The sequence below is a fragment of the Xyrauchen texanus genome, chromosome 8 (genome assembly GCF_025860055.1).
Source record: "Xyrauchen texanus isolate HMW12.3.18 chromosome 8, RBS_HiC_50CHRs, whole genome shotgun sequence".
NCBI lineage: Eukaryota > Metazoa > Chordata > Actinopteri > Cypriniformes > Catostomidae > Xyrauchen > Xyrauchen texanus.
The window spans coordinates 1,544,822-1,562,356 of record NC_068283.1 but is presented as its reverse complement, the minus strand read 5'-3'; the positions used below and the strand labels follow the sequence as shown (position 1 = coordinate 1,562,356).

Genomic DNA, 17,535 nt, shown 5'->3' with positions numbered 1-17,535 from the left:
CACTCCATCAACCATGATGGATTCGCAACAAACAATCTGAAAGTAGTCTCTTTGTTAAGGGTGTTACTTTGTAGGATCATTTTCATTTCCATCTTATATGAAAACGATGTTGTTGGGTCATAATCTACTTGTCTGTATTATTGTACTTTTGATTTGTCACTTATAGGGTGCTATTATAAGAGTGCTTTGCCTTAAAAGGGCGTCACACTAGCAGACTCAAAACAATTCGATTTTGGCAGACAGTTTTGCAGAGATTTCGCTTCATTCAGTTGGAGGTTTGACACATAACTGACTGGGGTCTGAGGGTGTTTTGGACCCTGGAGAAGTTTTGACATGCCTTGACATTTGTGCTTTTTTCAGTTGATTAAAAACACATTAATGGCTAAAGTCTGATAACACTGTATTCAACACAAACTGGGCTACAATAATATGTGTGCAACATGTATGTACAGGTTTGTATTTTTGAGAAAATAACGTTTATGTATAGTTTTTGAAAAACCACAAATGTTAAGTCATTGAAATAAAGCCATATAACACACACTAAACATGTGTCCACAAGACTTTTGAGAACTGGATCTTATAGCCGAGCGTTTTTGCTACAAAATGATGTGAAAACCATCCTGGTTTCCTGGTGATACCTGGTAAAGCACCACATGGACACAGTAACAAGGCACACAAGAGTTTTCTCCAAAAAGGTCTAGATTTGTAAACATCAATAATTTATATAATATATTTGAATATCAGATAAATATTTATATAAGGGGTATTGTACAGTCACCCGCTTGTTATCGCAAAATAAATCCTGACAGGGTGATCCAGACCCAAACGCGAGGCAAATATAACCATGAAGTGGTCTGACATAACAACTGCTCTCCTGTACATGATACTGCTTATTAAACGACTACTAAGCGAATAAATATATAAATGGACATGAAATATTGATTTGCATTGAAATCATGTAATTATGTGAGAAGAAATAAATCGCTGAACAGTTGAAATCCACCTCCGGTTTGCGTTCTGTTGGTGTTGGTTTTGTTTATTTTATGAAAATGACCATCTGAGTGCTCATTATTCAGCCTATAACAAGACTACTTGCCAAATAAATCAATAAATGGGCATGACATTTTTATTTGAGTTAAAATTATTTGATTAACTTGCTTGTGGATATCGTACAGTGATCCAAGAAGCAGAAAAGATGACTCGCAATACCCAGATGAGCGGTCTGATATGTCTTAAACCCCGGATGAGCGGTTGTCACTCAAATATATCAGACCACTAGATGGCGCCATTGTCCAATCAGAATTGAGTATTCCAAAATGCTTAACCGTATTAACGTGACATTTTGAATTGCAGTTAATAGTGAATATGGTTAATTTCAACATCCCTAGTGGACGGGGGAGGAATCTGTGTGCTCTGAAATTTAGAGTACGTTCAAATAGTAATCCTGGAAATCCACTATTATAAATCAACTTTTTTACTAATGTTGGTAAATCTGTTACTGTACTGTTCTCTCACATCTGTCAGTTGATATTTTCAGGTGTATTTGTTTACCTTGTTGTTGTGGTCAGCGTCTCTGTTGATTTGTCTCTTCTCCTCGTCCCAGTGGCCCTGTGCTTCCTGTAGCTGTTGCTGCAGATCCTGCTGCGTGTGACGACTGTCCTCCTTTACACTGCTCAGAGATGTCTGCAGCTCCACGATCACCTGTGTGCACACGCAAACACAATCATTCATCAGATAACACACTTCACAGGTGCCAGAGTTCAGTGGTGAACTCTAAAGGTCCTCAAGGTTTATTTTATTAACTCGTCTAATGAATTCTGATGGTTTTGATATGCATCAGCAAGCTTGACCAGTTTGAGTCAAAGTAACTCATCATGTGTTTGAGGTTGTGAGCGGGTCTTTTAAGTGGGAGGATGGATAATAAAGGAGATGATGGATGTGCAGTGCAGTGCAGTGCTGGTGGTGTAGTGGTCTAAAGCACATAACTTGTAATCTGGTAATCAGAAGGACACTGGTTCGATCCCCACATCCACCACCATTGTGTCCTTGAGCAAGACACTTAACTCCAGGTTGTTCCGGGGGAATTGTCCCTGTAATAAGTGCACTGTAAGTCGCTTTGGATAAAAGCGTCTTAACGTGAAAACTCCATACATTATTCACTTATAACTGAATCGATAACATAGTTATAAACAGCAGTATTTAACAAATATAAATCCACTTGGACATCTGGGAACATGACTGAATGATGATCCAAATGAAGTCTTAATGGTCCCCACCATTAGTCTCACAATATACAATTTATACAAAATATACAATATAATTATTTGATCATAATATGCATAACTACATACTATTTACTAAAACAGGCTAACATAAAAGGACGTTGATAAAGTATCAAAAAATATATAAATTTTTGTAATGTGTTTATTACTCAATGCTTTGGCAACGTTGTACACTGTATACAGTCATGCCAATAAAGCTCATTTGAATTTGAGAGAGAGCGAGAGAGAGAGAGAGAGAGAGTGAGAGAGAGAAAGAGAGAGAGAGAGAGAGAGAGAGAGAGAGAGAGAGAGAGAGAGAGAGAGAGAGAAAGAGAGAGAAAGAGAGAGAGAGAGAAAGAGAGAAAGAGAGAGAGAGACAGATTTAGTGAGAAACTGGCCCCTTGAAATCTCACAGTCAAAATTCAGAAAGTATTTCAACTGCAGCCAAGTGGGCAACAGTGCAGCTCAGGGCTAGACTGATCGTTGTTTATTGTGCAGAAACGTTTTACTGGAATGTGTTCATTGTGTGGGAGTGGGGAGTGAACTCTTGGATCGGACACAGAGAGAAAGATTAGGCTTATTCTGTCAGTGGGCGAACCACATGAAAGCACCAAACACCCCATTATTATGGTAACATAAGTTCTCATGCTAATCATTATTTGGCTACAGATTCTTGCATCAAGTCTCTTGCCTAAAGGGACACACTCATCCCCCGCTTTGTGTTATTCCTCATGCACTTCATACCTGGGCACTTTGGCGGTAACGGTTCTAGCACATCTTCTTTAATTCTGAAGCGTCTCTGAGTTTGAGTTGTGAGGGGTTAAACTGTCATTCTGATGGTTATGCCTCTGTGATGAACGACTATTAACCAATGGAATTAGAATGGGAAAAATGATATAAAAACAGGAGTAAAAGATCTGTGATACAGTGAGTCATTGGTGAGTCACCGGCCAACTCTTCGAGAAAAATTCACCATCTTAGGTTATGCCAGTAGTTCTCAACTGGTGGGTCTTGACCCTAAAACAGGTCACAACAGGGCTTTTAGGCCTAATAGGGTCCTGGGTAGGGTTGCAGCAGCTGTGCGTAAGGTCTCGCTTAAGTTGAGATGTAAAGTTCACACTAAGGGTTTAGTAACTACTAGTTAGTTTGTAACTAAGTCAGTGCTTAATGCACCGACTGTTCTTAATGCAAGATTGAACTATTTAACTCTCCATAATGCGTAGTCACAAAATATCACGTTTACCTGTATTGATCCAAAATACAGACATCAAACATGTACACAGAAGTGTTAAAAAGACGTGAATTTCAGTTTGATCTTGTTATACCTGGAAGGACAGTGGTGAACCATCAGTTTCACGGAAGAAACGTGGTGGGAAAAAAAATCTTGAATAATCGTGATCACTTCAGCAAGCTGACATCATTTGGCTAGGGAGCATTAAGATCATGTGGTCTTATGAGTCCAGATTTACTCTATTCTAAAGCGATGGTTGCGTCAGTGTAAGAAGTGAAGCACATGAAGCGATGGACCCATCATGCATAGTGCCCACTGAACAAGCCTCTGCAGGAAGTGTTATGATTTGGGGTTGCTTTAATTGGTCAGGTCTATGCTCAGCAAGGTTATGTGGCAATAAAATGATGTCATGACCAGGTTATCCCATCAATGGATTTTTTTCCCCTGGCATATTCCAAGAATGACAATGCCAAGATTCATCTGGCTCAAATTGTGAAAGAGTAGTTCAGTCATTTTCACACATGGAGTCCTGACCTCAACCCCACTGAAAGTCTTTGGGATATGCTGATAAGACTTTACTGAGTGGTTCGACTCTCTCGTCATCAATAAAGATCTCGGCCAAAAATTAATGCAACTATGGATGGAAATAAATGTTGTGACATTGCAGAAGTTTGTCGAAACAATGCCACAACAAATGCACGCCATAATGAAAGCTAAAAGCAATCCAACAAAATATTACGGTATGGGGCTTTTCTGTTTTTTTTTTTTGGCCAGGTAGTGTAAGTTTTAATGCTTTTTATTTTATTGTATGAAACCACATACTGATATGTTGTGTAAAGCAGTCTTTGGATGTCTTATATAAATGACAAGACAAAGCATAACATTTAAATGATTTATAGTAGTAGATATTAATGGATCTCACACACACACATATATATATATATATTTTTTTTACTTTTTACGCAGTGTATTGAGAAACAAAGTAGAAAGATATTGCTTATATTTCATATTTTACAATAATTATGGGCAACACAGTTTTACAGTTAAACATATTTTAATGTGCATATTGAAAATCAAAATGAGTAAAAATAATGAACTTTTATAAGTACTTTTACACAATAAAAAATTTAACAAAATTGTATAACATATTTTCTACAGCACAACACACTTCCAACAACCAGTAGTGTATTAATAAATGAAAAGATGGCTAAACGTTTGCGTTATTTATTATTTTAAGTAGACTATAACAGTCACCGCTACCAACAACAGTCTTTTGAGTGCACTTACAAAAACATCTGTCACAACCGGGACCAGCATCGCTAAAGGAAAATGAAAATTCTTTCATTAATTATTCACCCTCATGAAATTTCAGTGTATGAATTTCTTTCTTCAGCAGAACACATTTGAAGAAAAATAGAAAAATATCTCAGCTCAGTAGGTCCTTAAAATGCAAGTGAATGGAGATTTCTCTTTTGAAGCTCCAAAAATCACATTCTGAGTGGTTGCCAGTGTGGTAGCTAGGGCTGCTTACTGGTCTGAGTAAAAACAGCCCTCTCCAGTGTCTATGACAGTGACACTCAAATTCCGGCCAGCAGCATAAATAATAATGTCTTATGTCTATTTTTCAAAACATTACGCAAAATGAGGCGCTAGCTAATGTGCTATAATAGTCTCACTTGGTTCAATTTCCATTTACCATAATGTTATAAGAGCCACCGGTACTATATCAGGAATTGCACTTCACTGCAGGTACAGCATTGCCGGTCGACTTCGAACCATTGCGGGGAATATCTGTGCAATTGTGTGGTCAGCTCAAGGTGCTTTGTCACATGTGACACTGTCAGCAAGGTTGAGCTCATTTACTTAAAAAAACTAAAGTAAAAATATATCTGCAAGCAGCGATTACGGGCCCAAGAACCATAAGTCAATTTCCACTCTGTGATTTTCGGAAAACTATGCATGATAGACATGCATTTAGTTGAGTAAGCAAGAAAGACATCATGGGAATTTCTCAATTCTAAGAGTGCAGAGAATGGACTTGCGTTCTTATGAAGACCAGGTTTGCCAAGCCACCTTGGAAGAATGAACTCGGAAGGACAGGAGGATGTAGAACACATCTGTTGCAAGCTTTGAGATGTTGTGTGGTCTTCCTTTTGTGTAATTTACCATCACAGCACATTTGAAGCCAGTGAGAGAACTACTGGCATTATCACACCAGTGACAGCAATAATATCATCACACCAGTGAGGTTTTATAGGACTAGTCAAACAGTAAAAGAATAAAGTCAGTAAACAGTCATTTTCTCCAAAATGTAATTACTGTTTTAAAATGATGCCCAAAAACACAACAAATGTTGAGTACTGAATAACAACTCTCACGAGCTTACAGCGGGAAACCCTCGAGGAAAAAACACAATACATGTCCTTCGTCTGCCACCGTAGTACCGAGTTCTTGCCCACGTCACCATCCGATGCATTCTCGATTTCAAGGAAACATCTAGGTAATTTCCTGTGTTCTCTGTACTTGCGTTCTTGAGGATTGGAATCAAATTTCGGCAGTGGATGATGACGTAGAACGAGTCCACGAAAACTTAAGAACACAAAAGAATGCACACTGAGAAACAGCCCATGTCTTACCTTCTGCCCAGATATATTAGTTAGCAACTATGATATGTGTGGCAAATGTAATAAATGTGTAATTATGGCAAGTGTGAACCCTTGAACAGTCCAAAAAACAATATTGCTATTTGACTTGTGGCTATGATAATATCATGTACGATATCTAGAATCCCCTTACCTTATACAATTTGACACTGAAAATAAGAAGGGTTGTTGCCAGCTGGAGGCCCTATGACCGTGACGCACCATAGACACATTCATGTCATAAGTGTGATAAAACATATGGCTGAGTGTGACAAATACACCCGAATACACTACAACTAGTGATGCCACGTGTGAGTGTTTGAAGGTCAGATTACATCTGAGAAATCACAGCTAAAATCGGTTTTACAATTATTTGCAATTTTTCATTATACAACAGCACTGATGCAAAAAAATGCACACGCTGTCAGCACGCTTAAACATTACAAAAGTGTCATCTTTTAATTCATCACTTTAAACGAACCACAGCTAAAATATGAAACGTACTAGTTTGATGTTGGACGACTAGGAGCATCCTGTCCATTTGTAGAATGTGTTTCTTTTGATGACTTCTGTCTGCATAATTTACATCCGTCGTCTTCAGTCAATCATTTAAATGCTCCCTAACAGACCATTTAAGACGCTTTTTTTTGGTGGATATGGGTCTAGTAGATCAAATTCCTCCATTATAATTTGGAGTTTGTGTGTAGTAGCCCCAGTTTCACTTGAATTGAAAGTGCACATTCTGTCCACGACACCTGACCACTGTCTGTAACCATAGTAACAGCTCCAGCACCCACACAGGCACAAGAGTTTTCACATTTAGGCTCACAAAATCTTAGGAATAACTCTTTTAATTCATATATTTATACATTATGTTTATTAGTTTTGCTAAATAAAAGTTTTAACCATGGATTCAATATTCTTGCAGGTAAATTAACCATGACATTTTTAATTGTGGTTAAAGCTAGGGTGTGCAGATTGTTTTGTTGTTATACTGGTTGAATGTCTCTTCACATCCTGATAGCAATTAATAATTTATATATATTTCTTCTGTGGAAGGGACAGGATTAAAAAATCATCGACCAATCATTGCATTCGGTCCTAATGTTATGATAGGATGTCTTTACTGTCTGTCAATCTATATTTGCATACCGCCGCACAACTTGTTTGCGCAGACAATCACACGTCATCAGTGCGGGTTCCTTGACGCATTGCAGAGCGAGCACGAGAATTACGCTCATTATTATTGTCTTATCTGTGAATGAGACATGAGGTAATCTGAAACCATTGCGATCGATTCCACAACACGTCTCTCCTCCAGGCGCTTAGACGCTGCTCTGTGTGTGTGTTCATGTGTGATAGAGGCGGCGTGAGGTGAGGGTGGGTTCTATGCTTTCAAAGCTAGCTTGCTAACTTCTAGCCTCTCTGGATTGCACACCCTAGCTTTAATATTGAAACTGTAAATCACTGCATCCCGAAATACAATATAATGTAATTTGATCCATTGCCATGACAACAGTTTTTTACATCAGCGGTGTCCTGGTACTATTCTAAACAATTTTGAAGCAATTCCGGTAAATATCAGAGCACTATATTAAAGTATTTTGTAAGAGTCACACTTCCTGCTGCCAGTTGGTGGTGCTATGGCCGTGAACAACAATAGCCACATCCATACGATCAGCCCCATTACTGCTCAATTTCAATCTAAATCACACAATGCATGCAGAAGATTTGACACACTTCCTGTTTCCCGTTTTTTGTCATTAATTTACTGCTTCACCATTGCAACACTGTTCAATATATCAAAAATCTTTTAGCAATTTAGCATCTTCAGTGTCTTGGCATAATGTTGCCCAAATTTGGTGACACTATATGAACTCTGTTTTAATGTTAGTTTAGACTGGGATGAAATTAAACAAACTGTGAATTTTGTTTGCGTACTCCCATCATCACCTCACCTCACCAACCCAGTTTGGGAAACTCTGCCATAGAATAAGAAAGTGAATATATCACGCCTACTTCAATTTGGTGGTTACTTCAGTACATATTTGAAAGGAAAGCAATACAAAATTGTATTATTTCAGTATGCTGAATGTGCATCTCGGTAAACAATGATCCTCATGAACACAGTCTACAGCTGATTAATGTCAGTGCAGTAATGTCTCATTGCATGCGTGTGAATAATGCATTAGGCTGTGGCACATGTGCAGTATCTATATGATGATGGAGGTGAAAGGAGACATGTAAGAGGCCGAGAAGGAGATACAAAGCTCTATTTGGATGACATCTCGTGTTCCCTCATCATTAGCAGAAGAACTCCAAACACCAAAGAGTTCAAAGGGCAGTCAAAGACAAGCTGGATTTACCAAACACTAATTAAAAAACACTAACATACAGTCTGTGCACATTGGCAGAGCTGCGCTCCCTCTAGACAAATAGTATGGGCATTAATTGCAGCATTACAAAAGCAACGCCATAGCTGTGGGCACATCAGAGTGATGTCTCTTGATGGTATAGGTTACTACATGCCTCTGAGGTTCAAAGGGCATTAGTACTGTATATACACCCTTGTGATGCCTCAAGGGATGACAGCAACTGGCAAATGTTTAAGGAGCAGCTCACCAAAATGAAAAAGTTTAAAAATAGAAATTAGAGATCTGAGAACAGAATTTTTGGGTAAACATCAGGAGAAAGTAAACAAAACCCTTCATTGTGTAGTGTGGAGGAGATGCATTTAATAGGCATTAAACAAAGACATGTTCCCATCAAACACGAGCGGGAAACACATTGGAAAAAATATGTTTATCCAACGTATGGCAATTTTGCACCTCCGAAAAGGAATGAATCATTGATGGCTCTCACCGAGGTTATTTCGAGATGGGAAAACGGCCGTGAACTCTTTTCTCACACTGCTTTTGATGTCAAGCATTGTGTAATTTAAAAGGCCTGTGTTTTCACCAAACATCTGCATGTCCGTGAAGAAAAAGCGAGCGTTTGAGTTGCTGTGTTTGAGGGCACAAGCTCACACCAAGAGAGTGTGGAGTTCAGCACTGCTTGTGTAATCTCTCAGAGAAGGATGAATGTTATTCTTGTGAACGTGAAGGAGTTTAATGGCGTTTAGCGTGAGCAGATTCAATCTTAAATTTAACAAATGGCAGGGGAAGCCCTTTATAACACACATGACGGATTATAGAGGAGGTGAGACCCTCAGAACACCTCTGATCACTGGTAGGAACAGAGGTTGGGCGAGAAGTGTTGAATATGAACATAATCATGGGCTGTAAAATGAAATGCATGTGCCCAACACCTCAGCTATGAGTTACTGTATGAAGGCAGAATTAAATGGTGAAGCTACTTTGAAAGTTACTCATAATATGAACAGAGATGTTAACCAGTTCCAATGATTCCTACTAATCTTTTTTACCTCATTGAGCATTCTGTGGTGTGCCCTTTGAGTCATCTTGGCTGGACGGCCACTTCTAGGGAGAGTGACCACAGTACTAAATCATCTCCATTTATGGACAATTTGTCTAACTGTGCATACATGAATATCTAAACTCTTTGAGATCACGTTGCAACCCTTTCCAGCTTTATGCAAAGCAACAATTCTTGATCGTAGGTCTTCTGAGATATCTTTTTAAAAGGCACGGTCCACGTCAGATGCTTCTTGTGAATAGCAAACCCAAAATGTTTGAGTGCTTTTCATAAGTCAAAGTAGCTCTAATCCACACCTCCAATCTCTTTCAATTGGATGCCAGGTTTGCCAACACCGGACTCTAGCTTTTGTTGACATCATTAGCCTAGGGACTCACATACTTTTTCCAACCTACACTGTTAATGTTTGAATGATGTATTCAATATGTACAAGAACATTACAATAATGTCTGTCTTGTATTTAGAGTTCAATCAGGCGTGTGTTTACCTGTGCAGACTTGGCCAGTTTTTGATTATATTCCTTCTCAAGATGCTTCAGTCTGCTGTTGCTCTGTAATGAAAGAGAGAAGAGCGTTAGAGGGGGACAGAAAGAGAGAGAGAGGACACATGACACCAGATGACTGGCAGGAAGTACATGTAAGACACTCTGCAGTGACCTCTGTGTTGGCATGTGTGTGACTGCTGCTGTGGGCACAGTGCCAGCAGGCCTCACACCACACCAGCACACACACCAAACCTAACATCACAGAGAGAACAATATCACACTGCTATCAGCAAAACAACAATATGACACAAAACAAACTGCTGTATGTTTCATTGAGGAAAGCGTAATAACATCAGAAAGATATGCAGCAAATAATACATTTATATATCATAAATCATATTTAAAAATATCTGAATGTCATTGCATTAGATCGAAGATAAATATCATAACAAACCAATGCTGCTGGCGCTTTTCTCAGAACTAGCTTCACCTTTTAGAGTCAAAAACATGACTTTGAATCAGCTTGTGTTGCAGTGATTTTTAGTGGATGTATGAAGTCACTTCAGATCACACAGCTGTGCTAGCAGAGTAACCACAGGTGGAGTTCAGCACATTAACTGTGGACATGTTCCACTAAGGTTTGACAAGCACAAAATGTCACAACAGTTTTTGAATTCATTGGTCAACACTATAATTGCTTTATCATTTCACTCTTAAACGCATACCTCTGGGCTTTAGAGACCATAGGTATGCAAGTGTCATTTTTTGTTTTTGCTCTTCCATAAATTATAGTTTTTATTATTAATGATGCAGTTCTGAAAACAGCCTCCACACCAACCAACCCAAAATCTGTTGAGGTTGATGCAGCTAGCCGCAGGATGAACACCTGAGCAATTGCCTAACACACACACACACAGTTGTGTTTCCATGTTTTATGGGGACTTTTTTTATACTGTACAATCTTTATATTCTATCCCCTAAACCTAACCCTACCCCTAAACCTAACCCTCACAGAAAACTTTCTGCATTTTTACATTTTCAAAAAACATAATTTAGTATGATTTATAAGCTGTTTTCGTCATGGGGACCGACAAAATGTCTCCACAAGGTCAAACATTTCGGGTTTTACTATCCTTATGGGGACATTTGGTCCCCACAAAGTGATAAATACACGCTCACTCACACACTCACACACACACACACACACACACACACACACACACACACACACACACACACACACACACACACACACACACACACACTTTCAGTCACTATCTGTCCATCCCCTAAGGCCTTTCACACTGATCAGACAGAAGCAGCATCCCAAAAAAGAGTTGACTTCTGTTTCTACTGCTAGTGTTGCTATAGAGACCTCACGTTTGGAAAAATATGCCAATAATCACATCCATCTATTGCCCTATTTTAAGATTGCTACATCAGTGCAGTGAAGTGCTATGTGATACATAATGTGTGCAAACCCATTGGACATGGCCGTACTTCAGCAGCTGGGACATTCTGCTAAAGTTCTCCTTTTGTGTTACCCTTAAGAAAGAAGGTGATAGGAGTAAATTATTTTCATTTTTGCTTGAACGAACCCTTTGAAGCAAAAGTGCTAACACTGATCAAGGAACAGATGCTTCTTAAACAAAGGCTAGTTTACGGATCCGGAGTGTGTGCACGCCCATTCACATTTATCATAATACACGCCCATAGAAACACCATATAAGGAAAGCTTCAGGCTTGCTAGTAAATGAGAATAGGAAGCTTTAAAACATCGATGTGAACAGTAATAAAAGTGATTTATTTATTTATTTCAAATGGACCGCATTCACATCGTAAAATACTGATTTAGCAAACACTCGCATGTTCTAAAAACAAAGTGAGGAACTTACAGTCATCGTATGCTTTTGCTGTCATCAGAGGTTCTTTTGTCAATTAAACCGTCCAAGAGGTCAACACAAATGATTTAAAATGAAGCTTTAGTGTAAAAAAATGTCCACAACCGTTAATCGTCTCGGGTTCAGTTGAGCGCATCGCCAGCGTCATTGGCAAAACCTCTCGTGTAACTCATGACGGTAACAGTGATACTTCTCTTTACAGAAATGGATAGAATGCCTGAAAAAGAAACGCTTCAGGATATTACAGATTTGCATCAGTTTCTGAGAAAAACGGCATCTTTTCATGTACCTTTCATCCCATGTCAAGAACTTCTGTGGGAAAAAACTATAGCCTACTTTGAAAAAATAAATGCAAGCAGCAAAAACATTTCTAGATCATTTATATACATATTTATATGTTATTTAAGGTTGATTTCACAAATTTAATTATGAGTTATTTTGTTCATAATTTATTGAATTTTACTCTATCAAAATGTTTTCATGACAGATGTCTCACATTCAGATGTCTCACACATGATTTACATGTGGTCGGGAGCAGGTGTACATTCGTACCAACTAACATCTTGAAAATACAAAAAATGTCATGAATCAGAAAATTTACAATTGAACGTCTTTACAAACGATTTACACAAAAATGTGTTCTGCTTGTGTTTCTTGAATGAGGCCCAGTGAGAGAAACACCATAAATGAAGAGTTTATGCTGTGTGTGTGTGTGTGTGTGTGTGTGTTTCCAAAGGCATCTTACAGCTGAAGGGCTTTTGAGCTTCTATCAGCCGCTGCAATCACTCAGAATGCTGCTGGTGTGAGTGTGCGCCCTTTGAAGTGTGCACACCAATGCATTACTGTACTTGAAAGCACAAGTATGCAGCGCTTCACCAGACTTCATTTACTGTCTCATTCTGAACAACCACATTTTAAAAGCAGTGAGCTAATAAACACATATACACCTACAGGTATAATAATACCACATGTAATTATGAATGTCTTTTAAAAGGGTAAGAGTTCTTTTTTCAGTAATAGGTACAAGACCGACATTTTTCTACAGGTTTGCAGTGCGCGTGTGTGTGTTTAGTGCAGGTTTTTGGGGCTTGCTCCACAGGAATCTGGATTGTGTTGCTCAGAGAGGAAGATGGCATTTTTGTAAACATGGTTTTAGAAGCGATGGGCGTTCTCATGTATTCTAACTGCCTTGGGTTTATTGGTTCCTGGTGTTGAAGAAAAATATAGCACGCCGCAGTCTGAGCATACACAAACTTAAAGGGAAAGATTTTCTCATCATTTACTCACACTCATGTCATTCTGAACCATTTGTCTCTCCAAAAGGAAATGTTCTGCAGAAAGTGTGAGTTTCAGAAAGTTCATTCGCATACAGTACAGCAAAAACATACAGTAGCCAGGGGCTGTCAAGCTCCAAAAATGACAACAACATACCCTTAAAATATTATATAGAAGTCTGTGCAACTCAAACGCTATATTCCAAGTCTTTTGAAGCATTACCAAAAAAAAACTTTTCATGCAGGAACAAAGTGAAATGAAGGACAATCACATTTATCTTGCTGTACTTTTGCATGTTACGTGTCTAAGACGAGTGTGTGCGTGTGAACACAGAGCTGGTGAAGGTGACACCATGCTAATGCAAAATAGATCAATCTACGCCTGCCCTTCCTCGTCCACTTTAAAACGTGCCATCAAGTTTACACTGGCAGGTGTGTGTGTGTGTGTGTGTGTGTGTGTGTGTGTGTGTGTGTGTGGTTATGGCTGTTTGACTTTCATCACGGCTTCCAGACTGTTTTTGGGCCGGGATCTGTCACACCTCTGTTAGCAGGTGGATCAATGGATTGGCGCAGAGATCAGGGAACACAGCCATGAATGCATCTGCGTGAGGATTTAGGCCTGCTGCGCTTTATTGGCCTCTAATGCTTTCAGTTGGGACGTCCTGTGCGACGTCCCACTGCAGCACCCCGGGTGCTGATTTGCCGCCAGTGGCCACTACAAAGGCCAGCTTAGAGCATCAATAAGAGTCTTTTATTTGTCCGATGACCCTGAAGCATCTCCATCTGGTGGACTGATTTGTGTGCTCTGATGAGCAGCTTACTTTATCCCTGAAAGTTGACCAGGAAATGATGCCACAACTTCGACATTTTAACTTTTAACGGTCCACTTCAGGCAGAGTGTGAATTATAAAAGGTATTCAGAAGGGTCGACTTTAAGGAATTTCAATTGCTAATTTTCATGTCGCAATCTGTTCACGTTCAACTTGCGAAACCCAAATAGTATTTTTGCACCAAGTGGAGCCAAACATCGACCTTTGACAACACTTCATAAAATATGTTTAAAATAAGTTTATTGGGATGTATTTGTCATATGTACACCAATAATAAAGAAACTTAAGCTAAATAACAACAGTAACTATTTGCAGATATAATGTCAAATACTGATCCTAAAGACAGAATAAACATCTTTATATCGAAGAAGATATTACATATGGATTCATTTAATCCATTAATCCAGTATGTCGGGCATTTCTCCGCTTGAGCTGCACGAGCTAAACGCGCAACACCGGCAAAATGAACCGCTTTAAATACCTCATTCAAACGCATCCTATTCTACACTAGATTCATTAATATTTCCACAACATTTATGGAACAACATACATCTGCACAATGAAACAAATGAACATGTGAACGTAGTCATTTAATAAACAGTTTCTAGAAGAAACACGCTACACACAACGTAATATACTTTCATGGAAAAAGTCTGTAAACATGAAGAATTCAGAACACATGCTAACATCTAAAAAGAAGCTAATACTTCAGTTTAATCATTATTATTTCAGGAGCTCAGGTTTTTCACAAGGACAGTAAGTATATTTAAGTTCAATACATCTACATAAGAAAATGTTTATAGATTATTTCAAAATATTTAAATATTTTATTAAAGTTTGGTCTGTTACAGTTTTACACTTTTTTGTCCATTTTGCATGTCAAGTAAAAGATATAATTTTCGTTGACTAAAATCATGTCATTTTTGTAAAACTGAATAAAATGAATGAATATAACATGACGAAATATTGACTCATTTTAAAGGACACTTTCGTCAAAAGACTAAAACAAAAACTGAAAAAATGAACACTGAGCATGCTATATGTGGCCATGATATAGACTGGTTATCATCTACCAATTGCATTTTATATAAATCTTTTTTTTTTTAATCACATGACATGGTCTTGAAAAATGTCTCTCCTGTATATCCGGACGATCATAGGTCAGATTCCATCATCTCGCCAGCTCTGCGCTCCATTATCTTCATGTTGACTGATCTCAACCGAGTGAAGAAATTAACCGGAAAAAGATGTTACCATCAAAGTAGGTGGAGCTCCAGGTCACACCCACCAATGACATGAACTATGATGGTGTTTGTTGAAAGTTTTGCTCTGGCAATCTGTTTTGAACCACTGCAGTGAACTCAAGAACACTTTCTTTTACCAAACCTAGAGTAGTGAGTTTGAATCCAGGGCATGCTGAGTGACTCCAATCAGGTCTCCTAAGCAACCAAATTGGCCCGGTTGCTAGGGAAGGTAGAGTCACATGGGGTAACTTCCTCATGGTCGTGATTGCTCTGGTTCTCGCTCTCAATGGGGTGTGTGGTGAGTTGTGTGTGAAGAGTAGCATGAGTCTCCACATGCTGCGAGTCTCCGCGGTGTCAAGCACAACGAGTCACGTGATAAGATGTGTGGATTCAGATCTCAGAAGTGGAGGCAACTGAGACTTGTCAGACTCTGCCACCCACATTGAGGTGAGTAACCGTGACACCACAACCTACTAAGTAGTGGGAATTCCAAATTGGGGAGAAAAGGGGATAAATTAATAAACTTTTTTTTTATTACTTTGGCCAGATTTTATTAGAAATGACGTCCCACCTGTTCTGCAAAATGCTCATGCAGAGTACTGTTGATATGATAACCTCCTCAGGCAAACGCAACTCCTGTTTGTGAGTGTCTTTTTGGCACCATGTGAAAATATAACTTGTAAGATAACCTTTGCTGCCTGAAAACGCTATTGAAACACTCATGTAATATGTCGAATTCAAATAGCTTGTGTAAGTACTTTTTAAGACCCCTCCAAACCTTTGTTTTGACTTCCTTTTATAGACTAGCTCTGTAACACCTTCACTCATCATCCTCAGCTTTAAGAAGAGACAAAGACCCAAAGAGTGAATCACTCAAGAGTGATCAAGTTTCTGCTGACAGCAGGGCTTTTTGCACCAATGCATTTGTTTGCATGGCACTTCAGTTGTGTTTCTGGCCACTGACTGTTGTCCGACATTAAAACAGCTGAAGCTTTCTTAGAAAAGTCTCCTTTGAGACACAAGTAAATGAGATATCCTTGAGCTCAATGGCATATTCCACTTTACAGGGCTATTTTTGCAGGTCAGGATTATAGTCACATACACATTTGCCTGCCTCTAAATGAGTTCTAGAAGAGAACTGTGGATGGTCGCTTCACTCGTCAATCAGATGGTCTCTTTCTGTCAAACTGTTCTTGCCCAGTAGAAGATGCAATGTGGACCAGATGCTGATAGTCAAACGTCTGGCTACACAAGACAAGTTTGAGGATATCTTGTCCAGGGTGATCTTATAAAAGTCTCTATAATGTGAATAGGGAATGTGTTTGTTTGGCAGTGCCGCTCTTCGCTGCTCTACACTGCCCGTCTGTGGCCTTGTATTCCTTTGTCACCAACGTTCCCAGCAATCCTCACAGAGAGAGAATGAGGAACGTCGTAACTTTCATCTCAGCAGAAGAAAGCAAAACAGAATCACCAAATCCATCCACATGCCTGGCTGGTCTAAATCTGATTTTCTGCTATTAAGCTCCATTTCGCTCTCCTGATCTGCCACTCTGAGGTGATGGGGAAGTGTCTTTGATCATATTCTCCCACTGTTTTGCTCTCTGTAATCCATGACCAAAAATAATGGGATTTGGTGTATCTCCAAATGGCAGAGAAACCAGTTTGACAGAAATTAATAAGTTTCCAGGGACACAAACAATGACAAACAACATCCCAAAACACCACCATCTTCCGGAAGAGGAGAAAGACAGAGAGAATGTGAATCATAACGTTAAACAGAAACTAAAAATGGAGGTGACACATTAACAAAAAATAAATAAAGTTAAAAAAAGAGGCAACATCCCAAGTTAGTGTGGAATGACAGCTGACAGGCGTGCCGTGGGGGAGCTGTAGTACTGATGTGTCTTTGAAGTGAGCGTGTGTTTACTGCGCTCTCGCAGACAGCGGCAGCGGCCATGTTTTCAGGGCTCAATTGACTCTAATCCTTCTTGTCACTGTTCAATGGAAATCTTGTACAAATGCCACATCCTTCTTAGTCAACAGGTACATTTTATTACGCAATCATTTCAAACATTTCTCTGCCTAATTCTTGTTTTTTCTCGCCAAGGTTTTATATGAAACAAGCTCAATAAAAAATGTAATCTACGTGTGTTTCGTGAATGAGGCCCAAAGTATGTGAAACTAGAACTGTACCAGAATGTAAAGTATGATTAAACCAGTTAAAAGAATGCTC

At 39.0% G+C, this 17,535-nt stretch overlaps 1 protein-coding gene across 4 annotated transcripts in view; it reads right to left on the bottom strand.

Annotated features, from left to right (window-relative positions):
• LOC127647467 (centrosomal protein of 112 kDa-like) overlaps positions 1–17,535 on the bottom strand; it is a 308,426-nt gene that overhangs the window by 51,840 nt on the left and 239,051 nt on the right. For all 4 annotated transcript variants that reach the window (XM_052131726.1, XM_052131727.1, XM_052131728.1 and 1 more), the window contains exons 22-23: positions 10,057–10,119; positions 1,552–1,701 (exon numbers count right to left, since the gene is read on the bottom strand). In XM_052131726.1, the coding sequence (XP_051987686.1) occupies positions 1,552–1,701; positions 10,057–10,119 (213 nt within the window). The remainder of the gene's footprint in view (positions 1–1,551; positions 1,702–10,056; positions 10,120–17,535) is intronic.